The sequence below is a fragment of the Diaphorina citri genome, unplaced genomic scaffold (genome assembly GCF_000475195.1).
Source record: "Diaphorina citri unplaced genomic scaffold, Diaci psyllid genome assembly version 1.1 scaffold1197, whole genome shotgun sequence".
Lineage (NCBI taxonomy): Eukaryota > Metazoa > Arthropoda > Insecta > Hemiptera > Psyllidae > Diaphorina > Diaphorina citri.
This window is the reverse complement of record NW_007378626.1, coordinates 31,752-43,381: the sequence shown is the minus strand read 5'-3', so window position 1 is coordinate 43,381 and position 11,630 is coordinate 31,752. Positions and strand designations below refer to the sequence as shown.

Sequence of the window (11,630 nt, the reverse complement as noted above, 5' to 3'; positions counted from 1 at the left end):
GTACCTTTTTTCGCACTTTGTACCTTTTTTTCACACTCTGTAGTTCTTCTTCACACTCTACACTTTTTTTGTACTCTGTAGCTGTACCTTCTTTTTCCTTTCTCTGTACAATTTTCTCTGAACTCTGTGTTTTTTTTTACCTCTTCTAGTTTCGCACTTACCCTACTGGGGCAACTTTGTATAAATGGCATCACCTTCCTTTTATCTATTTACGTTGGACTAATCAGCCTTCAAGGTATGTAAATTGAAATTGACCCATATTCCAAGAGAAAAAGACCAACACCTTTTGGAAAGAAAAAAAAAATGAGTTTCATCGCAGTTTATATTTCGCGGAAATGTACTTGAGCTCCCTACACTGCTACAATAGACGCGTGTCTTTGGTCTGTATCGTAGCATACCCATCCCGTAGTATGTCCTCAAGGGTTTCCAGGGTCCAGCTTACTATACCTGCTTACATGTCTGAAAGTTGACGCTTATGAAGCTGTTTTTTTTTTCTCTCTCCTTTCTTTCTTTCTTTCTTTCTTTCTTTCTTTCTTTCTTTCTCTCTTTCCTTCTTTCTTCCTTTCCTTCTTTCTTCCTTCTTCCTTTCCTTCTTTCTTCCTTTCCTTCTTTCTTCCTTTCCTTCTCTCTTTCTTTCCTTCTTTCTTCCTTCCTTTCCTTCTTTCTTTCTTTCCTTCTTTCTTTCTTTCCTTCTTCCCTTCCTTTCCTTCTTTCTTCCTTTCCTTCTTTCTTTCTTTCCTTCTTTCTTCCTTTCCTTCTTTCTTCCTTTCCTTCTTTCTTCCTTTCCTTCTTTCTTCCTTCCTTTCCTTCTTTCTTCCTTTCCTTCTTTCTTTCTTTCCTTCTTCCCTTCCTTTCCTTCTTTCTTTCTTTCCTTCTTTCTTCCTTTCCTTCTTTCTTCCTTCCCTTCTTTCTTCCTTTCCTTCTTTCTTTCGTTCTTTCTTTCTTTCATTCTTTCTTTTTCTCTCTTTCTTCCTTTCGTTCTTTGAATATGGGTTTTCCGTTTTAACGTGAAATTCACCAGGTGAATTTCACGAGGAACACTAAGTGAATTTCACCTAATTTTTCCAAAAAGGAATTCTGTCGAAGAATTCGCTTGTGAAATCTGCAAATTTCTTTGGTAAAGTCATGAAAAGCGTCTTAAAGAGTTTGAAAGTCGGAACATGGCCACAAGGACACAATATTTAATAGGAAGAGGAGAAAGGAGTGGCCAGACAAACAATGTCCCACAGGAGTCTACCAAAAGAGAGAGGGGAGGGAGAGGAGAGAGAAAAGTTTGAGGGAGAGAGTTGGGGAAGAGAAAGAAAAGAAAGAGAAAGGAGAGGGGAAAGGTAATGAGAGAGGGGAGGACGAGGAGAGAGAAAAGTTAGAGGGAGAGAGGAGAGAGAGATGGGGAAGAGAAAGAGAGAGAGAGGGAGAAAAAAGGAGAGAGAGAAAAGTTAGAGAGAGACAGAGATGGGGAAGAGACAGATTGTAAAGCGCTGAATATGAAAGTTTTAATTTTTGAACTTCAAAGTTGGAGACAAAGGGAAGAGAGAGAAAAAGGAATTAAAAGAGAGAGAGAGAGAGAGAGAGAAGGGAGAGGAAGAGGAGAAGGACGGAAAGAGGAGGAAAAGAGACAGCAAGGGAGGGTGGAGAAAGACGAGAATTACATGAAAATGAAACTAATTTTCAGAAAAAGCTCATGTTTCGAATTCCACACAAACTTCCTATGTAGGTACATGGTTTTAATTTCTCTCTCTCTCCCTCTCCCCCTCTCTCTCTCTCTATCTTCGCAAAAAAATCCCAAAAAATTACCCGCATTATTAAGAAAAAAACAAAATTAATAAAATATTTTATTATAGGACCAATGACCAACGGCCCTGCCACTTAAAACAAAGCCATAAAGAAGTAGGTAATACCAGGGAAGGTAGTCTTTATTAGTCTGGGGCACTAGCACGTTAATTTTTAAGTCCCAACGGACCCCTGAAGCAACGTTGGGCGTGGTTTGTATCTGCACGGGTGACAGTCTGGGACAACACGTGCTGGCTCTTTCGGGGTGCTCTCAGCCTCGTGCATACAATTTATGTTCTTGAAATCCCAAAAGAAGAGTCATAAAAGTCTGATAAGACCTGAGCACCTGAGCAGTTATAGGAAGTCCTCTCACAGACCTCAAAATAATAGAACAGAATATACCATTGTTTTTCCTGCTGGAATAGGGCTGAAAAGTCCCTTCGCCCCCAGACCACAGCAAAAAAAAGATGTTTTTTTTTTTTAGAAAAATGTAAAGATGTCACGTGATCATTATCTGTTTGATTGACAGAGGGAGCTAACAACGGAGGTTCCATCGTTCCCAAATCCAACAGAGGAGGACGGAATAGTTTTTTTTTTTTTTTTTTTTTTTTTTTTTTTACAAAATTTTACGGGACAACGTCCCATTTATTGCAATAAAAAAACTTAATGCTAACAATACAAAAGGAAAAAAAAACATACAAAAATGAAAAATAAAAAATTAAATAAAAATAAAATAGAAATCAAATTACAAGTTTAACTATACGCTAATGAAATGAGTATTTTAAATTAATGACTATTAAATTTAAGATCTAGGGCTTCAATATCCCTGAGTTTGGAGAGAAAGAGATCAAATCCACCGCCAGCCGCCCTGTTGCCGAAATTCTGCATTCTTTGGAGGGGGGAAAATTCTCCTATGTTTGTTCTATTTTTCTGGAGCTGGAATATATTTATTTCAATTAAAGAATGTCCTCAAAATAATCTTTTTATTAAAAGAATATTTGTCTCACGGTAAATACGTATTATTTATGTCACCACTTGGATTCGAACCTGGGGAGAGAAAATTAATACCGGCCAAAAGTTGTCATAATAAAGAAAGGGAAAACATGATAGTGAAAATACTCGAAGAGAGGGAAAAGTGGAAAACAAACAAATTGAACAGGGAAGAGAAACAGAGAGAGAAAGAAAATATAGAGGAAGAAGAGGATGGGATAAACAAGCTGGGCCCGTCCCTCCGGGAATTTTTTAGCCCGTAGTTTATTCGATCGTGATTAAAGAAAATCAGTACCCATGTACCTACCTTATTTGTTTAATATTCAGTTTATTATTATTCTTGATATGATTTTTCGATTTTACTTTCATGTAATGATTTAAAATCAAGACTAGAGCCCGTTCTCCCTTTATTCCCAATGTAATGTTTAAGTCACCCATCCATTTATTGGCCTTGCTCGGCGTAGCTTAACACAAGTGACGCTAAAACCGGTCTTAAAATAACGACTGGAGTGTTATCTAAAACTTTCTCGCTTTGAGTTTATAGGTCGTCGCGACAAATTTCGAGATCAGAGCTCATTTGTGTGAGAAAATGTGAAAAAAATCCCCCAAAAACCAGGTTGACCCGGTTTGGATAAGTCCTTCTATGGATCTATGGGGACAGACAGACACCGAAGCGAATACAATAGCCCGTCCACTATACCTTTTGTTATTACTATCGTAATAATAAAGGAAGGACGAGCTAAAAGGGGAAGAAGAGGAGGAGGAAGAGAAGGAGGAAGGGAAGACACTATAATACATGGAAACTGTAGAAAAGGTTTTTTTTTTTTTTGAGGAGCAAAAAAACAACGTCAACCCTTCCTAAGTTACTAGCTACATCCTTGTGTATGCTATTCGAAAATTTCATTAGGAGCAAATAAAATGTCGGAGAAGCAATGTAATTTGGTGTAAATAGGGTGGGGAACCAAATGTAGGGATCGAGAACTAAATAGGGGAAAGTAACAGACTATAAGTTAGGAGAGTGTAGGGGTTTTAATCCAAATATAGGGGATCGGGTAAGTACGAGAACCCATAAAATACATAAGACCTTGTTTAGACTGCTGATGCTGGGATAAAGGGACTTTTTGGTCCCATTCAAGAAGGATAAACAAGGTATTCTATTCTATTCTACATTATACATATGTTATACATAAATATAGAGTCGGAAAATCTTAATATTGAAAACTAATGCAGACTTTATAACGAATCTAAAAAACTTGTGAAGAAGAAAATTAAGAAAACTTGGGAAGTACCGAATCTATGTAAATGGCAGGAATAGAGAAATGGAAAAAGTTAGAATGTTGACAAATAAAGTGCTAGAAATAGACATTCAAATTTTAAGAGCAAAGTAGGGTAATAATATTTTTAACCCAAATTCCAACTAAAGAAAAAGGCAAAAACAAAACGAAAATGAGGAAGAGGAGAAAATGAGAAGGGGAAAAAAAGGTAAAAGGAACAGTGAAGAAGAGAAGAGGGGGATGAGAGAGATATAATTACTAGAATACAGAGATGGAGACTTGGAGACAGAAAGAGAGAATAGAATAGAATACAATACCTTGTTTATCCTGCTCGAATGAGACTAAAAAGTCCCTTTACCCCAGCAGTCTCAACAGGGTCTCGTATATTTTATGGGTTGAACATTGTACAATGCATAATTATTACAACAGACCTTGCTTAATTATATTAAAAAAAAATAAGAAATAAAAAAAAAGAGAAGAGAGAAGCAGAAAAAAAGCGAGACAAAAAGAGGCAGAAGAAAGAAAGATAGAGGGAGAGAGAGAGAGAGAGAGAGAGAGAGAAAGGAATAATCCTCATCATAAAGAGGAGCATGTGTTTTTTGTTTCATAAATTATTTTTGTCAAACAAGTGAGTGAGAGAGAGAGAGAACTAAGGTGGAATAAATTTATTTCAAGGAACATTAAATTTATTTGAAAACGATTTTAGGGAGACTAAATTGGAGTGTTGCGTAGTTTGTACATAGTAAGTCCCTTCAATAATCCATTTATCTCTACATCTCTATCTAATCCATACTGACATTAGATTTCATAAAACTAGGTTTTAGACAAAATAGGTCACTATTTCATTAATAATCTTATAATAATACCTACACCTGATACAACTATGATACCTGGGTAGTACAAAATCTCGCTAAAAATTAAAATGGAAGTTATTGAACTCCACATAACAAAGCGTTGCGCCCAATCTCTAACCTATACAGAGTATTTCAGAAAATTCCAAAACATCCTAACACTTCCCAAAAAAACTCACAAACCTCCATAAAAAATAAATAAATAAATAAATAAAAAACACTCCCACTATTTTCCATCTCCATAAAACAGTTCACTTCCAGCTTCCTCATTTTTCAGGAGACACAGGTCGGGACTCATCCACCTCTTCCTTTTCCGTCTCCTCCTCCTTCTCCTCCTCACTACTCGCCTCATCCATTCTCGTCCAACTTTCATCGCTATCTTCTACACCTATCTCCTGTGACGTCACATCTTCCAGGAGCTTATCAATCTGCCTCTGGTCTACCTCCAGTTCACACTCACAGGGCGCGCAAGTGTCGGGACATTCGCAGGTAGGTTTGGCATCACCGTCAGCATCAGGTTCGAAGCTGTCAGAGCCAACCTCTTGCACGACAAGCAGGGTGAAGAGCTTGTGAGGCGCTATGAACACCTGGCAACGTTGGAAAGAAATTTTTTACTACCCCAATTTTTCTAAATTACAGATTCCAACTTCTATCGTGTATCTGATAAACTGAAGGCTGGGAAATCTGGGAATTCAAACCTGGTGTAATTCTTGAATTAAGCATCTGATTGGCTGAAAATTTTGAAATCTACCAATCAGATTGTTGAAAAACTAAGTTTTCACTCAAATTATGGTCCAGGCCATAAATACAAAATGGTCGAATACGAAAATTGGCCTGAAACCAGAGCCTTACTTCGTTCGATCAATGACTTATCTTTGGTCCTAGTTCGTATAACCTACCTCTTTGGTCCCAGTTCGAACCCGTATCATCTCCAGCTCGTCCCGGGTCTGGAAATCTTGAATCCCTCTCTGAGCTTTCAGTACCAAATCCATCCCGATTCGGATATAGTTGAGTGTCTCTGCTTTGGTCATATTGGATCGGATTGGGGATCCCATCGGATCGTAGACTGCCATTCCCGTCACGGCGCAATGATCGGAGAACCTAGCGAAAATCGTGTCGATTTCGTCGACCAAAAGCGCCATGGTGGAGCGGGCAGGACGCGCCATTTCGAAAAATACTAATAAAATGGCCAAGTGATTTGAGTGCTGCGTGACCCAAACTATTTCCAGATTGTAATAAAATTAATTAGGTAGTTCTATTAGATTATTAGGACTTGATTTTCCATTATTCATGTATTTGACCTTTATTTCACATCGTGAATCTTATGAAAATAAATAACTACTTCAATAACGTGGCTAGTTTTTACTCGTAATGTGGTGTAAGTGCTATCATCAAGTTAGTTTTGTTGCCTAGGAAACGGACCACGGATTTGGCAATTGCCCAAACTTTCGGTACATCAAAAGATATTTGGAAAAGTGCGAACAGCATAACTGTCAGCTCTTCAGAGAGCGGAAGAATAAGAAGAGAAGATGATCATATTCGTATTTCTGAGTTTTATGTTCAAACTTCAAAGAGTAAAGGTACCTACATATAAGGGAGAGGAAAAGGAAGAAGGAACGAAAGAGTGAGGGAAGGAGGTACAAAGGGAGAGGGAAAAAACGAAAGAAAGATTGAGGGGAGCAATACAGAGAGAGAGAAGAAGGGGAAAAAAGAGAAGACAGATAGAGGGAAAGAAATATAGTGGGAGAACGTTAGTAGAAAAGGGAAAGAGGCTTAAAAGTTGAGCAAAGTTCTTAATTCCCTAATGAAATCACTTAGGCAGGTTAATTAATAATGTATCAACTCTGTAGATCATAGAGGTAGGTACTTTTTAGCCCGTCCTTCCTTTATTATTACGATAGTAATGAAAAAAAGGTATAAGGGACGGGCTATTGTATTCGCCTCGGTGTCGTCTGTCTGTCTGTTCCCATAGAAGGACTTATCCAAACCTGGTCGACCTATATATCAAATTAAAGGTCTTTTTACTAGGAACACGAAAGTGGTGGTTTTAGATAACACTTCAGTCGTTAATTGAGGACCGGTTTTGGCGTCACCTATGTTAAGCTACGCCGAGCAAGGCCAATAAATGGATGGGTGACTTAAACATTATATTGGCAGTTATTAGGAAACAAGAAACATTAAAAGGAAACTCCAGCCGTTCCTAGAACAAACCTTACCTATTTGAGATAAAGTTCGCCCCGGGCAGGAATCGTAGAACTTACAAGGCACACCTACTACCCTCCAGGTTAACAAAGCCAGAATTGACTAATTATTAATTAGGGAGTGCGGTAGCGCTTCGCCCGGCCAAGTCAAGAAAGTTTGACCGCGTTTCTAGAGATATTATACGCCATTAATTAGTAGTTTGCGACTTTGCGGTCTTCCTTAACGTAAACTTCAATTTCGAACCCAGCACCTCCAGGTGGAAAGCCAGTGCTCTTGACCACTCAGCCAGAGAGTCTACAATTAGGTGGATATTATTATAATCTAGGCAAGTTATTATACACTTCCACTAGCCACCAGCTATTATTAACAACTGGGCAAATTATTACACATCAGATATTAATTAAGGTATGTATATTAGCATAGCACTAACCTTTACCTGTACGGCAGAGTTAATTGAAATGGAGGGAGCCTTTGCCACAATGTTAATTGAAATGAGAGGGGAGATGTGAAATGCAGTTGGAGAAAGAGAGAGGGGGAACTTCGCATAGAAGAGAGAGAGAGACTTTAAGAGAGAGAGAGATAGGGAGGAAGAGAGAGACAGAGCTAGTTAATGAGAAAGGGAGAGAGACAGATGAATACAAACAACTTTCTAATTCATTATTATTAGAAAAAAATTACCGAAAACGAGATACGTGTCTCTCTCTCTCTCTCTCTCTCTCTCTCTCTCTCTCTCTCTCTCTCTCTCTCTCTCTCTCTCCTGTATGTCTCAGTCCAATTAATTTAAATCTGATGTATGTAAGGTACATATTTACTTTGGGCGATGTATGTTTTGAGGTTAATTTATACGGTATTATCATGAGAGTTATTATTCGCAGTGCATAGTAATATAGGTATATAATAATAGTAATGTAATTATAATTATTCTTAGTAATATAAGTATCATTCGTACTAGATAATGTTATTGTCATTATTATTATTATTATTATTATTATTATTATTATTATTAAAATCTATTAGTTATATTACTAATATTACTATTATTAGTTATTTAGCATTAGTAATATAGTAATATTATGATAAGTAGTCTGATAAAATCATTATCATTTAGAATCATGCGCTCAATATTACTCCTCCTCTTCGCCCAACATCTTTCCCATTTATATTCACACCCCCTACTTCTTCTCTTCCTCTTGCTCCTCCTCCTTCTTCTCCTCCTCCTCGTCATCTTTCTCTACTTTCTCCTCTTCTCCCTTCAATTTCTCTTCCTCTTCCTTCTACTCTCTTTTCTCTCCTAACATCTCATCCTAATCATTTTCATTTACATCAACCTCTACTTCTTCTCTTCTTCTTCTTCTTCTTCTTCCTCTCTCTCTTCCTCCTTCTTCTTCTTCTTCTTTTTTTTCTTCTTCTTTTTCTTCATCTTCTTCTTCTTTTTTTTTTCTTCTTCTTCTTCTTCTTCATCTTCTTCTCTTCCTCCTCTTCTTCTCTTCCTCCTTTTCTTCTCCTCCTCCTCTTCTTCTCCTCCTCCTCCTCTTCTCACTTCCCGGTATCTTCATTCCCTTCCTCTGTCCTCAGACCATTTTACGAAATGTTATTTTAATTCCTTCCCCCCCTCCTTTCTCCCACACAAATCACACACATTTCCTTCCTCGGGTATTTAGGGCGACATTTCTCCACCCTCGCCAAATGCGGATATGTGCATACCCTGGATTTCCATGTACATTTCTAGCGTGGAAGGGGAAGAGGAAGGGAGGAAAAGGGGAAGACCCCCCCCCCCTTTATTTCCCCTCTGGTACTCATTCCTCTCCCGTGGTATTTCCCACTCCTCTCTCTTTCTCCCACTCCTCTCTCTTTCTTTTCCTAAATTTCCCTCTCTTCCTTTTCTAAACTCCCTCCCCATTCTTGCCTGGCCCTTTACAGATCCCCCAGCGGTGAAATTGAAAAGTTCCTAGAAGAACTAGAACAAATGTCTCATTGGGCCTTAAAGATACTACTAAGATGTACCTTAAAGCACCTATTATTATTTACTTGTGAAACTTTACTAACTTGGGTAGGTACCGTACTTACGATACATTTCCCGTAAAGGTGAGAGATCAGTCATCTCCATCAATATTTCAAATGTTGCACATTGCATAATCACAAGATATACGGCGTTCATACAATTTTCACCAAAGACTCGTTCTCGGAATGGCTGAGCATATTTTTTAGTGTCCCCATTTTCTTTTTAGTTTATACGAGTATTTTGGTTTTTTTTTTTTTTTTTTTTTTTCTTATAAAAGGGAATTTTTTCGTAGGATAAAAGCAGCTTTTATGCTGGTTATGTCGTTTTTTTCAGATCAACCCGTTTTCTAAAGCGTTTTACGATAACCAATAATGAGTTCTCTAATAAGATAAAGTCTTTTACGCTCGTTCAAGAGAGAAGTGTAGAGCTAGAGAGCCTTTGCTGACGCCATTAGTCTCTCAGTGGTTCTAAAATGATAAGGGATAATTTCCAACTTCCATAAATCCATATGTATGCGGGCCACATGCTACATTGGCAAGTACTTCGCGGGCCACATACACAGGGGAGCAGGCCCGTATCCAGGATGTCTTGAGGGGATTGGGGGTATATGCTCCATTTTCAGAGTCCACCCCATAGTAAAAGAGCGAAAATCAAGTCCGAGGGGGCCCACCCTAAAAGCTTCACGGGCCACAAAAATGGCCCGGTAGTTGGACAGCGCTGACATAGAACAATATTGCGAAAATGTTCGACAGTGCAGAACACATAATGTATTTCGGCAAATCAGCATGCAGTATTGGAAATATCAGCAAAATTTTACGGGTTCAAGTTTTCGCATTTCGGGTATGAAATATTTATCTTGTTACAACATGGGCGAAACATGACAGCGAGGGAGTAGGGCCGTTAGTTAGGGATGGTCGTTATTTAGGGAGGGAGCGTTATTTAGGGAGATTATTTGAGGAAGAGGACGTTATGTGTATTTAGAGGGCGCTGAGTTATTAAAGGGGAAGAACGTTAAGAGTGAGTTTTTTAGGGAAGAAGGAATTCTTTAGCAGGACGCTGTTAATAAATTTTAGAGCGATATTATAACTATATTCAGATATTTATGGCCTTATGTAGGGGGACATTCCCTTATTGTTAAATTAGGTCATTAGTACTTATTTCATGTTACATGGGAAGGATTGGCTGATCATCTCCCCCTCTTCTTCTCCTCCTTCTTCTTCTTCTTCTTCTTCTTCTTCTTCTTCTTCTTCTCCTTCTCCTCCTCCTCCTCACATGAACTACATTTACGGCCCTGAAACGGCTGGAACTTCCATTCGTTTGATTCCTGCATAACATTTTAATACATAATGCATGCAGGAGAGAGAGAGAGAGAGAGAGGAAAAGTTCAGAGGTGTAGTTCGATTTTACTTTTTTGACACAGATCAGAATTTTCAAATTTCAATCATTCTACAGAATCCAAAAGCTGTGCTTAGCCATGGCAATTTTCTCACCTACCTTTTTTGACATCTTATGTAGGGATTTTTTTTTATTTATTTATGATTGATATTACTGCGTTTGTCAACCCGTCACAGGCTGGCAGATTCTTTTCGCAATTCACATTTACCAACCACGCCACTGCAATCCCCCCATCCCCCTGATTCTCCGTTCGATTTCCCTCGGTGATAAATTCATGCTTATTGGTTCCCTATGCATTCTGGTTTGAATTTCAGCTCATTAGTTATCGGCGGGTTTTCTCTTATCTGCTAACTGACTCCGAAAAATGGGCGTCTGAACGAGAGACGAAAAGTGGGTTTGAGGTGCGAAAGGGGGGACGAAAAATGGGTTCGGGGCCTGAAAAGAGGGCTATACATAGACTCATGGGTGGGTTTTTATGCAGGAATGCTGATACATAGGAATTAGGTATCCCATTTTTTACCCTTTCTCTCTCTTTCTCTCTCTCTCCTATCGATTGTTATAAAACAATGATACCGGTATTTACTCCTCCTCCTCCTCCTCTTCTCTCTCATTATTGCCTTTTGGAGAATTTATTTCATTATTACTTTTTATTTCGACTGGTATACCTGTGATTAAAAAAATACCAAACATAAAAAACAAAAAAAAAAAAAATACGCCTGGTATACCTGTGATAAAAAAAAAAAAAAAAAAAAAAAAAAAAAAAAAAAAAAAAAAAAAAAAAAAAAAACACGAAATACGGGGTCACAAAATTGAATATCATATTTCTCTTTGCATCATTCTCTTTCCCTCTCTCCCATTCTTCTCTCCATCTCCATTCTTTCCCTCGACCTCCCATTATTTCTCTATACCTCCCATTCCTTCTCCCTCCCTTTCTTTCTTTTTCTCTCTTTCTCCTCGCCATTTTGGGAAATATTTTTATTATTAGAAGAGAAAAAAAAAGACAACTAAAACCCCTCGAAATACTCGAAAAATCCACCTGTATATTTAACAAGAATTCAGGTCACAGAATTGAATATCACATTTCTCTTTCCATCATCTATTTCTCTCCCTCTCCTCTCTTCAACTCTTCTCTTAATTGTGAGACGA

At 38.1% G+C, this 11,630-nt stretch overlaps 1 protein-coding gene across 1 annotated transcript; it reads right to left on the bottom strand.

Annotated features, from left to right (window-relative positions):
* Window positions 1–4,739: 4,739 nt before the first annotated feature.
* Window positions 4,740–6,203, bottom strand: LOC103514652. The gene is made up of 2 exons (XM_008479551.2): window positions 5,785–6,203; window positions 4,740–5,472 (listed from the first exon to the last, which is right to left on the bottom strand). Exons 1-2 carry the CDS (start codon window positions 6,049–6,051, stop codon window positions 5,152–5,154), a joined length of 588 nt encoding a protein of 195 aa, XP_008477773.1. The 5' UTR covers window positions 6,052–6,203; the 3' UTR covers window positions 4,740–5,151.
* Between the last annotated feature and the right edge of the window lie 5,427 nt (window positions 6,204–11,630).